Raw genomic sequence first — 14,026 nt, 5'->3', positions numbered from 1 at the left:
GATGAAGACCTCAACAACTCATTTTTTCGATGACTGGGCTCTGTGCGTCCGAAGATGACTATCAGTCCGATTCGGGCGTGGAACGTCCTGTCACACGTCGGGCAGACATGTAATGGCACTGTCGATGATGTACGAGCAGCTCTGGACTTGCGCAGCTCACAGCATCCGCTGCTGTTCTCCTTGCCTACTAGGTGAAGGACATCTTGGGTAACCATTGGGTCGAATGTACCAGTCCCATAGATCTACGGCCACCCTGCAAAGGTGAGATGAACAAGGCCTCCCTGCCTCAGGTAATACAGCACTGTCGTGTTGTGTGTAACACCTATTGCCTTGTCTCGTGTGTATGTGGGAGAAAGGACCTCAGGCCAGACAGACTGCTCTCAGTTCTAGCACATGTAAGTACAACGCTCCCTCTCTGTCGCTTCAGCCATCTCTCCCCACCAACTCCCTTAGGTGCTCTCCCCATCCTGTCGTGGGTGCATTGGAAGTGAATGTCAATGCCAGCTGTCCCTCTGAGCGTGTTTTCTGTCCGAACCCCCCGCAGCACAGACATCAGAATCCTTATGGAATACAAATTCTTCTGGACATGCAGTCCTTGGTTGGGCTGTAATTCTAGGCCCCCCCATTCTGCGGTGGCCCCATTCCGAGCCTAGCATAGGGGTGACGTATGTTGCTGATGCCATGGGACCAGCAATTTCAGATAAATAACCACCTTCGGAACAGGTTTCTGGTCAAATACTGGTATTGCAGTCTGAATATTCTAAAACCTACCCCTGAGAGGAGAGCTCTGCTCTCTCTAGGGTAGGGCCTATGAAAGGAGTGCTCTGAACAGGTGATGGAAGAGACTTGTTCACAGTTATTAACAGACTTATATTGTGAAACAGGCCTATAGCAGAATCCCTTATCAAAACTTCCTTGGCTGGTGTCTTCAGAAGCCAATTGCTCAAAAGCAGGTAAACAAAAACTCCTTGATGTCTTAGAAAAGCCACTACCACAGAGAGGCGTTTTGTTAAGACTCTAGGCACCACTGAAAGCCCAAAGGGTAGAACCTCGTATTGGAAGTGATCTTGTCCAATAGCAAGCTGCAGGTATTTGCAATGTTTTGGTCTCCTCACACTATGAAAACACACCTCCTTTACATCAAGGGCTGCAAACCAACCTTGACTTGAAAGATTATCTACTCTAGCATATCTACTCTAGCGACACCATCATAGGACCTAACCACATCAGCCACGCCATCAGGGGCTCGTTCACCTGCACATCTACCAGTGTGATATATGGCATCATGTGCCAGCAATGCCCCTCTGCCATGTACATTGGCCAAACCGGACAGTCTCTATGCAAAAGAATAAATGGACACAAATCTGACATCAGGAATCATAACATTCAAAAACCCATAGGAGAACACTTCAATCTCCCCAGACACTCAATAACAGATTTAGAAGTAGCCATCCTTCAACAAAAAAACTTCAAAAACAGACTTCAAAGAGAAACTGCTGAGCTACAATTCATTTGCAAACGTAACACCATCAATTTGGGCTTGAATAGAGACTGGGAGTGGCTGGCTAACCACAAAAGCAATTTTCCCTCTCTTGGTGTTGACACCTCTTCATCAATTATTGGGAGTGGACAACATCCACCCTGACTAAACTGGCCTTCAGCATTGGTTCTTCACTTGTAAAGTAACTCCCTTCTCTTCATGTGCAATATATATTTATGCCTGTATCTGTCATTTTCACTCCATGCATCTGAAGAAGTGGGTTTTTTACCCACGAAAGCTTATGCTCAAATAAATCTGTTAGTCTTTAAGGTGCCAGCGGACTCCTCGTTGTTTTTGTGGATACAGATTAACACGGCTCCCCCGATACTTGACTTGAAAGTGAGGGGATGAGAGATGCCAGGATTACCATACGGAAATGGAACTTTCCGACGTATGCATTAAGCTTCCTTAGGTCCAATATCTGATGGGGTCCTCCACCCTTTTTCAGTATAAGGAAACATCTTGAATAAAACCCCAGACTCTTGTACTCCCGGAGAACCTCCTTGACTGCCCCTACTTCAAGAAGGGACTGAATTTCCATTCTTATCATAGTCTCACGGGAGGAGTCCCTGAGGAGAGAAAGGTGGGGAGGGAGGGTGTTGGATAGCGGGAGGGCCCTGAATTGAATAGTAAAACCTTTTTCTGTAATTTCTAAACCCACTATTGTCCGACACATGCATGGAGGATGTGAGAAAGCGGACATTCAAAAAGGGGAAGTACAGTTGTATCATTGAGCGGTTGGCAGATCTCAATCCTCCGATTTCCTAGAGAAGAGGAAATTGCAGAATGACTTGATGCCATGAGTGGTTTAAAGACTTTCTCTGCTGCTGCTGAGAAGTTGCAGGTTTGTTGTTGTTGTCGGTATGCTTGTCATCTTTGGGTGTGGTAAGACAACAAAGATAATGGGAGTAAAATTGTTTGTAATGTTTCTAAATGTTGGTTCCTGAAAGACTAAAACAGACCTAATGATCTTGCTGTTGATCTTGTATCCTTTATCTTTCCTACAACGTCATTAGTTTTGTCACTAAAAAGTCCATCTCCTTCACCTGGGGGATTTTCTATCTTACGTTTTGTCTCTGGCAAAAGGGCAGAATATCTCAGCCCCGCATGTCTGCGAAGAGGAACTGCAGATGCAACTGATCTTGCCACTGAGTCACAAACATCGAGTGAAGCGCTTAGCCCATGCTCTGCTACACGCTGCCCTCCTGTATTAACAGTCACCTGTCTTTGTCAGCCCTCGGGCAAAGACCTGGCCAAGACTTTTCCCCCCGAAAAGGAAATGGTAACGAGACACGACTGCTTGGTAGTTTGCCAGTTTCATACTAAGCGAGGCTGAATAACTTCCTTCCCAACCTAACCCTAACCCTCACCCATTCTTCTCCCATCCTTGTCAGAAGCCATGGAGTGTGACGGGCTCTCTCTTGTTCTGCGTCTTGCTGCTGCCATTACTATCAGCCCAGGAGGAGGCTGAGCAGGAAATCGCTACAAACCCTCATAGGGAAACCGACCTCACTGACCAGCTTTCGTTGCGAGTGACTGACATGAGGCTGGATCAGCCCACGCAGCCTTTGCTGGTTGCCACAAACCATCCAGAATAGAAAGACTTTTACCATTGAACTTGAACCCAGACTGACGGGAAGCTTCGCCGAGGGAAACAGAGGAAAGCTGTAAATTGACACCATTTTATCTACAAGGGCTTGAAATTGCAATGCCTCCTCAGATGGAGGAGCAACTGCAGTGTAGACGTACACAGCACCAAAAGGAGTGTGCCGTGTAGACATACCCTATGCGTGAATAGTGTCTCTTGTTCTGCTGCAAGCCCTAAATCATGTGAAATGCTTATATACGATCAAAAACACATGAAGGACTGTAGCAAAGAGGTGTGGCCGCTCTCAGAGATTGACAAGAAGGGACAGCCAGGCACGCCTACACGGACGCGCATTAGATTTGGAAGAGAAGGGACTTTGTTGGTTTTCATTGTAAATAATTGTGGCACTCTAGAAGAAATAGGAATTGTATGACACAAAGACGAAGGAATATTGAAAGATATAAAACGGGGAGTAACTTTGGAAGGAGGACATTCTAATTAACAATGTGGGCTAATACGGAAATACAGTCCTTGAAATGAACCAAACATACAAAGCCTTGGTAAGAAAAGCACTGAAGAAATGTGTTACACACTCGCGCCATCTACTGGATACCAATGGAGGCAGCAGAGCAACAGCTGAAATCAGTTGGCAAGTGCCCATGAGAAATGAGAAAGTGCCCCTCTAACAAACCCTGGAATCAGGGTATATAAAACTGAGGACACCATGTGGGACCCCCAGAGCTCAGTGAACCCCTGAGACAGCCTCTCCCCTCATCCAGAGTCACAGGACCAAGAGGTGAATGAACCCGCAAAGCAGCTGCAAAATGGACACCCAGAGCAGCCATGTGGAGGGGTTCCAGGGTTAGTGGTGTGACACTCTACAGCCCAAGGGAGTGCCCTGGAACTCCCATATTCCTCATCTGTATATAATTGTGCTACTGCATATAAAGCAGGCCTTGTACGGTATCAAGGGAAAGGTTATAATCTGCTGAAACCCACTGTTCCATCTAAATATGTGTATCATTCATGCTTATGAAGTTATGAGAATTGTGTTGTATGGTGGCCGCTAAAACATGCTGTGGGTTTGGGAAGCGACAGATACTAACTCTCCAAAGACAATAACCAGGAGGATAACCAATGCCTGGGCAGGTGTCGAACCACCATCACCAGCCACTGTCCAGCAAGGGAGCTACAATGCAATGACTCCCCTGCATGAGGCCACACCAGGGGAATTGCTCAACCTCGCCTGGGGACTCAGCAATGCCCCAGACATGCCTGGACTTGTGTTCTCCAAGCACATGGACTGAGGGTATAAAACAGGACATGGGGGCCCCATGCTCGGCCTTTTCTCCTGCCCCCACCTATGCTGCAAGCAACAAGGACACTGAGAAGACTGAAGACTCCAACAGAGGAGACTGGCCCAGGTTTCAAGGGAGAAACCTGCGTACTATGAACTGCAATATCCAGTGGGGTGGGAAAAACTGCTTAATCTAGATGTTGCCCAGTCTAATAGGGTTGAGAGTTTAGACTGCGTGCTTATATTTTACTTTATTTTGGTAACTAACGCTGACTTTTTGCCTATCACTTAATATCACTTAAAATCTATCTTTTGTAGTCAATACATTTGTTTAATTGTTTATCTTTGCCAGTGAGTTTGCCTGAAGTGGTTGGTAAATCTGCTCAGGGTTGCAAAGGCTGATGTACAGCCACTTTCCATTGATCAAGTGCTGAACCAATTAATAATTTGCGCCGCTCATCTTGAGTAGTACAAGATGGTACATTCCTGGGGTACAGTGCTGGGAGCTGCGGGGGGATTTGGCTGGTGCCTTTCTCTGGGTGATTCATGAGTGGCTCTGGGAGCATTCATGCAATATAGCTGGGTGAGGGGCTCCACATGCGGTTGTGCTGAGTGATCACAGCGCCTGGAGGGGTTTGCTGCTGGTCACTAGCAAGGCATTGTGAGAGACAGCCCAGGCTGGAGAGAGCTCAGGGGGCACAGCGGTCCCGCAGTCCCAGGCTGCATCCCGGGGATCCCGTCACAAATGGGAGAAGAATTAGTGGTGAGATTTCATTCCAAAGTTTGTATTTCCCCTGCTGGTCTTTAACATCAATGGCTGTGGGTTCTCTTGGTGAGTCTATGCTCTGTAGTGAGACCTCACGTAACCGTATTTTAGATGTTACCTAATGCTGAGGCATGCCCTCCTGTGCAAGTCCAAGCAAACTGAGTTCTGAACTATACCTTTAAGCAACTGCTTTTGATACTGTAAACTGCCCATTGGGAGCAATCCATTCCAACAGCAGGGGCCACACTCTTAGAAGTGCCTTAACGACAATGGCGTCCTTACTCCTTGGAGTAACACTGGAAGGGGACAGTTGCATTCGGTGCCAAAAGCCCAATGATGGATGATCACAAGTAAATGTCAAAGCAATCTCGGAGACTTGCACTGTTCTTTGATGTAGCTACTGAGCTCAACCCTTGTCTGTGATAACTGCTTGCAAGACTACATTGGTGCATTCATAGAGCCAGAAGGGTCCACCAGATCTCTAGTCTGACCTGCAGTATATCCCAGGCCACCAAGCACCGCCCACTAAACCCAACAACGGAAATGAGACCAAAGTCGTGCAGCCCTCAGGAGACCAGGCAGTGACATGCCACAAGCAGAAGCCAGGAGGCGCCGAGAGGCACCATGCCCAAGGCCCCCACGAGGCAGGAAACTGATGGACCCGCACCCACACACTGCAGAGGAAATAGAAACCCCCCATGGTCCCTGCCAATCTGACCTGGGAACATGTGGCAACCAGCTAGACCCTGAGCATGTGAGCAAGAACCAGCCAGCCAAGCCCCTGAGAGAGAGACTGATCGGTGCCACCTCAGAGCCCTGGCCCACCCGTCCAGTGTCCCATCTCCAGCGTGACCAACCCTGATGCTTCAGAGGAAGGAGGGGGAAAATGCACAAAACCAAAAAAACTCCACCCAACTACATGGGGTGGGGAATTCCTTCCTGACCCCCGCAGGTGACATGCAGAAGCCTGTGTGACGTTATTAACATGAACTGTGACTGTATAGATCATTGTTGCAACCAAGGTCCTATAGTTGCACCAAATCTTGTACAAAGGAGGTCAAGTAAGGTGTCTATGAGGAGGTTATGATTTGCTGGTTATGATTATGCTAGCTGGATGCATGTATCATTTTTGTATTTAAAGTTATACGTGTTGGCTCTATACCTGTTTCAAATGTTGGTTCCTGTGGTAACACCCACGAAGTAATCAGCCAGATATGCCATGTAAGAGATCTGCAAAAATGTTATAATTTGCCAGATATGATAATCTTGTTTATATGTTTGTATCACCTTTGTATTATGAGTTATAGATCTGTGTATATGTCTGTATTTCAAACTATGTATGCTATGCTTCTGGGTGACACCCCAGACAATTAGGCGTCAGCTCTGCCTAGCCTGCTTGATGGCTCATTAAGGACCATCAGCTAATACAATTGACCCATTGAGAGAAGGCAGATACACCTTGTGACTCAGCAAGGTATGCAGGGACATGCCTATGGACAGAACTGTAAGGGCTTGGCTACACTTGCAAGTTAGAGTGCATTAAATCAGTCCCGGGCGCCCTAACTCCTGAGGTGTGCACACTGGCAAGGCACTTAGAGCACCTGGACTCTGCAGCTGGAGCGCTCCTGGTAATCCACCTCCATGAGAAGCATAGAGCTTGCTGCGCCCTGGCTGAAACGCCGGGGTGTCAGTGTGGACGACGTGTTGCATTACTGCGCTGTGATTGGCTCTGGAAATGTCCCATAATCCCCTGATATCAAGTGGCCACTCTCATCATTGTTTTGAACTCGGCTGCAGGCATGCGGATATCCCCTTTCAAAGCTCCATTTCTGATAGCCGGCCGCTTATCAGCTCTGGGACAAAGCAAACCATTACTGTGGAATGCTGCTGCTGTCGAGACAGGCGAGTGTGTGTGAGGGGCGGGGGGGGGGGTGTCTGCTGCTATCTGAACTTACAAGACAGCATGCTGACACACTCTCTGCCCCCAAAACACAGTCTCTCCCCCCACATACACACAACACACTCCCTGTCACACACACACACCCCATTTGAAAAGAACGTTGCAGCCACTTGCATGCTGGGATAGCTACCACAATGCAGTGCTCTCTGTGGCATTGCAAGAGCTGCTAATGTGGCCACGGCACTGCGCTTGCAACTGAGAGTGTAAACACACGGCAGTGCTGTGACGGTGCACTCCATATGATGTTATGAAAATGTGCTAATAAGTGTGGATATAATGTAACTGGAATATGCTTCATGCAGAAGGTCTTTTGTAAGGTATCATTACAAACCTTATAATCTACTGAGTGTGGTCATCCTATTTGTATGAATGTATCACTCTTGTATCTGAAACTAGAAATATGAAATATAACTCTGAGGGCCTATTGTAATTATGCAAATTATCACGGCCATTAATGGTGGTTTGGAATCTTGATGGCTCCCGTTAACCAGGACAACTGACTGTGGATGGCTCTGTTTGCAGGCAGGCCTTCCTGTGAGTCAGGCCGGAAAGAATGGAGGCTGGGGTCTCACAGGACATGTGACCATGTCACCTGGTACTGGAATCCATCTTAAACCTGGTGCTTTTCCATTTAGAAGGAGGGGTGGGGACCCAGAGAGACAAAAGATTCCCACCTTGTGCCAAAGCTATAAAAGGGGGTGGAAGAGAACAAAGTGGGCCACAGTCATAAGAAATCCCCTAGCTACCACCTGAGCTGGAACAAGGACTGTACCGGGGGAAAGGATTGGGCCCAGACTAGGAAGGTGTCCAGTCTGTGAAAAAAGCCTATTGAAACGTCAGTTTTCTTACTATATTAGGCTTAGACTTGCATGTTTTATTTTATTTTGCTTGGTAACTTACTTTGTTCTGTCTGTTATTACTTGGAACCACTTAAATCCTACTTTTTATATTTAATAAAATCACTTTTTGCTTATTAATTAACCCAGAGTATGTATTAATACCTGGGGGAGCAGACAGCTGTGCATCTCTCTCTATCAGTGTTATAGAGGGCAAACAATTTATGAGTTTATACAGGGTAAAACAGGTTTATTTGGGGTTTGGATCCCACTGGGAGCTGGGTGTCTGGGTGCTGGAGACAGGAGCACGTCACGTCTTAAGCTGTTTTCAGTTAAGCCTGCAGCTTTTGGGGGACGTGGTTCAGACCTGGGTCTGGGTTTGCAGCAGGCAAGCGTGTCTGGCACAACCAGGCAGGGCACTGAAGTCCCGAGCTGGCCAGGAAAACAGGCTCAGGGGTAGTCTCAGCACATCAGGTGGCAGCTCCCAAAGGGGTTTCTGTGACCCAACCCGTCACAGGCGTTTTCCCTGCTGCTGTCTCCGAGGGCTGGTTTAACTCCCAGCGCTCTACATCTGCAAGTGTAGCCAGGCCCTTAGGCTTCCAAGCCATGTGCTGGGCAGCTTGTGTTTGAAACAAAGGAAGCACAGGCCGCATGGCAAGAGACTATGAAAGGCAGCTGCTTCTTCTCCATTTTGTCTTCAGTCCTGCTGCTGACCTCTGGAGGAACCTTGCTACAAACTGAACCTCTGAACAAAGGACTGAACGACCCATCCCAGCTGGGATGTTTGTACTCCAGAGACTTGATTGGTTTAAATCAGCAGTAATCTCATCAAGCCTGAAACAAGCCTGAACCAAGAACTTTGCCATTACTGTATGTAATTGATTCCATTTAACCAATTCTAACTCTCATCTCTATCTTTTTCCCTTTATGAATAAACCTTTAGATTTTAGATTCTAAAGGGTTGGCAACAGCGTGATTTGTGGGTAAGATCTGATTTGTTTATTGACCTGGGTCTGGGGCTTGATCCTTTGGGATCAGGAGAACCTTTTTTCTTTTACTGGGGTATTGGTTTTCATAACCATTCGTCTCCATAACGAGTGGCACTGGTGGTGATACCGGGAAACTGGAGTGTCTAAGGGAATTGCTTGTATGACTCAGTTAGCCAGTGGGGTAAAACCGAAGTCTTCTCTGTCTGGCTGGTTTGGTGTACCTCAGTAGTGAAGGGCCCCCCAGCCTTGAGCTGTGACTGCCCTGCTCTAAGCAATTTATCCTGAATTGATACTCTCAGAAGTGTCCTGCCAAGCCGCTTTGTTACACCCTGAAGCATGAACTTTAGGGACATAAATTGGAAAGGACTTCCTGGGCTGTCAAACTCTGCCCTGCCATCCCAATACTTTACCTCATTTTTCAATTCAGATAATATGGAACATGAAGGCATGATGGCTGATGGAAAGGAGTGTATAGAAATAGAAATTACCACATTTGAACTGGAAGAAAAAAATCAAAGAACTTAATGTGCTCTAATCAGGGGGACCAGATAATTTTCATCCCAGAATACTGAAAGAGATGGCTTATGAGATTGCTTGTTCAGTAGCAAGGATTTTTAATAAATCTGTCCATTTGGCGTTAGCACTGTATGCCTGGAGAATAGCTAACACTGTACCTATAATTAAAAAAGAGGGAAAAGGTGATCTGGACAATCACAGAGGTCTGACCTCAGCACTATGCAAGACTTTGGAACAAATTGTGAAGGAAAGAATAATTATATTAAATTCCTGGAGGTAAACGGAAAAGGGGATGTCGTGCAACATGGGTTACCAAAGGTAGATCATACCAGACTAACCCGATTTCCTTCTTTGAGGAAATTCAGTATATCTCTAGAACGCTGGTTGTGTCTTCCCTTGACTGGTGAACTGTTGATCACATACTGATGTGTTTCTGGGTGAACTGTTGATTGGTTGAGAATATCCAAGTGCCTGATTTAACACTGTTCATGCTAAAAGTTGACCTGAAAAGAACCTAGCACTAAATTAGCACGCTAGTGCTCCCTGGGCTCAGTTCAAAGGGATGAGCCTATTAGATTCTAGTCGGAGATTGGCTGGAACACTTAGACAATTGGCAAATCTAGTCTATTTGATGTCACCTTTAAAATCTGACCCGCATCTCAACAAATTCATAAAATTGACCCTTTCATGCTTACAGTGATTTAAACAACTAGCAAGGAGGTGCCTTCGGAGGCACAAGGAACCGGCTAGAGAATATTCTAATGCCTTTTCGGAGTGTCTGCTCCCCCTGTCTCAGAACACAAGAACAAGGGGACATTCAATGAAATTCAAAGTCGGAAAATTCACACCCGATCAAAGGAAATGCATGTCCACACAGTGCACAATTAGCCTATTGAACTCACTGCCACAGGAAGTTGTTGAGGCCAAGAACTTAGCAGGAGACAAAGAGAGAAGATGGACATTTCTGTGGCTGACAAGACTACCCGGCTTCAGGGTTTAAACCACTCTCTCACTATCAGAGAGCAGGATGAGCTCTTTGTAGGAGGCCGATTATCCCACAGCAGCTACTGTGGGATCTCCCACCTGCCTCTGAAGCAGGGACAGTACAGAGCTAGGTGGGCCTTGGGTCAGACACAGTCTGGCAGCTCCCTGCCTCGCTGACGGCAGAGCTGTGCACCCCTCTGCTCAGAGAGTTACCTGGCCCGTGCATCACTCACCTGCCGGGGAGCCCAGCTTGCCGTCCTGAAGGAGGTCTTGCCACACCGCCTGCCCAGTGCCAGCGGGGTTGAACGCTGTGAGGTGGGTCACTCCTGTGCCGGCCTAGCAGAGGAAGAGAAGGACGCGGTAAGTCTGGGGGAGCCGTTCGTTTCTAGCAGCAGGGTTAGCATCTGCTGGCTGACTGAGCCCAGGCCCCTGGCAGTGTTCAGGACTGGATCTCAGGGAGAGCCACTCCTGTCCTGGTAACCCACTGGCCCCAGCTCTGTACCCACCATCAATCCCAGCTCCCCCCGCACCCCAGGGACCTGCAGGCCCAGGTCTTACCCATCCCCCAGCCTACAGAGGGGATGTCAGGGAGCAAGAGCCCTTTAGAGCCTACGACCCACCTTCCTGCCCTCCCTGGAACTGGGGCCGGCACGCGGGCCGCCCAATGGCCAAGCTCCATCATGCTTCACTGGCTCCCCAGCCGCTGCAGAGCAGAGTTCAAAGCCCGGCTCCTAAGCTCCAAGGCTGGGGCCTGCAGCAGCTGCCCCTCCACCCTGCCCACAGACATGGCTGTAGCTGGAGAGCCAGGAGCTGGGATCCCTGTCACCGGGGATCAGGTAGGGGCAGACTGAGGGGCACAAACCTCCCCAGAACCCAAATTCTGCCACCAGGGACAGACGCAGGTGCCTCCCATCCCCCAGCACTGAGACACGCAGCCTCCCCAGCCTGCCCTCTACCTGCTCCCTGGCGGAGATGGCGAGGGTGTAGGGGTTCACGGGGCTGCAGTGATGCAGCAGGACTCCCGAGACCCGCGCGCCCTCCTTCTCCAGGCTGAAGGGCTCGTTCCAGTGGCCCCCGCTCTTGTCCTCCTTGGTGCCCGTGCCGTTCCGCAGGGTGAGCATGATGGAGACGTCCACGGCCTCGTCGCTGCCGTTCTCCAGCTCCCAGACGAACACTCCCACGGGTAGGCTGGTGTCCTGGGGAAACAGGTGCCAGGTACACGCAGCTCAGAGCCTGCCAGGCAAACGGCTCGGAGCATCCCCCCTGCACCACGAGGAGCCGGCTGGGCTGCGGCGCTGCAAGAGGAGCAATGGGGCCGATGCAGCAAGGCCCAGAGCACAGGGCTCCACCGGAGGACAGCCCTGCACCAAGCAGCACCAGGGACGCATGCCCACAGTGCTGGAAACGAGGGGTAAAGGCCCTGAGGGTGACTGGTGTTGTGTGCCTGGAGCCATTAAACCAAAGCGCTCTCCGGGGCAGCGCCGGGACGGGTACATCAGTGGGGCAGCCGCACGCCCACGCACGGGGCTGACCCGAGGCTGGGACGGCGAGGACAGGCCGGGAGCGAGGCAGCCGCACGTCCACGCACGGGGCTGACCCGAGGCTGGGATGGCGAGGACAGGCCGGGAGCGAGGCAGCCGCACGCCCACGCACGGGGCTGACCCGAGGCTGGGACGGCAAGGACAGGCCGGGAGCGAGGCAGCGCTCAGCTGCATTACACACGGGGCTGCATGTGTCGGGGAATTGGGGGATCACACTCCTTCTGCGGCAGCTTCCCCGGCCTGGGGAGCAGCTGGACCTGAGCGATTCCAGCTAATCAACAGCATCACTGCTGAAGTCTCCCGTGGCGAGGGTGAGCCGGGCTGGGGCCCAGCTGATAGACTGGCCATGGGGAGGGGAGGACAGCCAGAAGCTGTTGGGAGCATTCCCTGGGGCAGAAGGACAGTTCCATGGGCTCCAACAACAGTGGCACCAGGCCTCCTCTGCGGGGGCAGCACCAGAGACAAGCCCTGGAGCCCCCGCAGCCCCGGACGCAGGCAATGAGGCTGGGCCACAGCCCAGTGGGAAGGGGGCTGTATCTAGGTCAGGGACAGGCACCGAGAACAGGTAAGAAAGGGGGAGCTCAAAGGGTCAGAAACAGCAAAGTGCAAAAAGGGGACAGGCGGGTGAGAACTGCCGGAGAGAAAACCTTGGGGTGCCCTGCCCGGTCACACCCAGTCTGGAGGGGAGGAGAACATTAGACAGAAATGAGGAAGGAAGAAAGCCCCGCAGTTGTGAGCCAAGCAGCCCTCACCCTGGCCCAGCCGCATTCCTGCCCTGCTGGGGTGGCTGGGGAAGCCCCAGAACTAACCGGCTTTGTCAGATCACCAGCCGACCACCCTGCTGAACTGCTGTCTCCCCTTCTCACTCGTCTGGCCAGTCAGACTCAACCCCCTGGGGCAGGGACTGAGCCCTTCCCTGTGGCTCTGTAACACTCACTGCCCCGTGGTGCTGCTGTACGACACGCAGGCGCGTAGAGGCTGCCAGACGGGGCCCGGCTCATCTTGTCCAGTATCCTGGACCAAGCAGCAGGTCTATGTATCACGGCCCCCGGGGGGGCGCAGGAGTCGCTGCTGCCTGAGCTAGGAGACCCCGTTCCATCAGCCACAGGCTGCTGCAGACTCAACCCTCCATCCGGGTCAGCATCACGCCGCGTCAGGCTGTGATAACCTGCCTGGAGGAAGCCTCCCGCTAGAGGCTGGGCTGCATCCTGGAGCAGGGGCATTTATAGCATTTCATTTTGTAACACTGGACGCTGTTACCGACATGAGTGTCCAATCCCTCCTTGAATCCTGCTGAGCTCTTGGCCACAGCACCATCCAGTGGCAGTGAGTTCCACAGGATAACTGTACAACGTGTGGGAAAGCATTTCCTTTTCTCCCTTGTTCCTGTGCTATGAGACAGGGCGAGCAGACGCTTCTGCTGCACCTTCCCCTCCCCATCATTCTTCTGTGATTTCATCGCACCCACCCTGATTCAGCTACACTCAAAGGCAGCGGCCCCAGGCTTCCACTCTCTCTCTGCTAGAGACCATTCTCTGCTCTCGCTGCCCATCTCTGACCCTCCCCCCATTCTGTTTATAAAGGAACAACGTCCCCTGCACACAGCCGGTACCTGCAGCAGGGAGCAGGGCAGACCAGCCCATCGCCCCCACCCCACTCCAGCTTTGGGAGGACACAGCCCAGCCGGCTGGAGCCTGTCAATGCAGCTTTCCCCAGGCAGGTTTCCGGCTATCCCCTCTCACCCAGAGTCCCCAGGAACTTCCCAGCCACACTCTGCCTTATCCTCTATCTGGGACTGATACCAGGGCCAGAGCTACTGCCAGGCCCCAAGGGCGGGGCGAGGCAATGGAGTGATAAGCAGAGGCCGATAAGGAAACACCTGTTGGTGACAGAATGAGAGGGATCTGGGCTGCGGCAGGATGGAGGCCTCTCCCATGCCATACTCCAAAGCACTAGTCCTGCTGCCCAGACTGTGACTGAGACCATCCCCCAGGCGCCAGGCCTGGTGC

At 50.8% G+C, this 14,026-nt stretch overlaps 1 protein-coding gene across 1 annotated transcript in view; it reads right to left on the bottom strand.

The window, feature by feature from the left end:
• The window catches only part of GBA2 (glucosylceramidase beta 2), a 56,526-nt gene that overhangs the window by 19,770 nt on the left and 22,730 nt on the right, over nt 1-14,026 (bottom strand). The window contains exons 4-7 of the mRNA XM_029912992.1: nt 11,433-11,672; nt 10,710-10,812; nt 6,401-6,421; nt 6,049-6,055 (exon numbers count right to left, since the gene is read on the bottom strand). Of these exons, the coding sequence (XP_029768852.1) occupies nt 6,049-6,055; nt 6,401-6,421; nt 10,710-10,812; nt 11,433-11,672 (371 nt within the window). The remainder of the gene's footprint in view (nt 1-6,048; nt 6,056-6,400; nt 6,422-10,709; nt 10,813-11,432; nt 11,673-14,026) is intronic.

This window comes from Terrapene carolina, unplaced genomic scaffold (genome assembly GCF_002925995.2).
Source record: "Terrapene carolina triunguis isolate 2854851 unplaced genomic scaffold, T_m_triunguis-2.0 Scaffold408, whole genome shotgun sequence".
Taxonomy (NCBI): Eukaryota; Metazoa; Chordata; order Testudines; family Emydidae; genus Terrapene; species Terrapene triunguis.
This window is presented reverse-complemented; position numbering and strand designations above follow the sequence as displayed.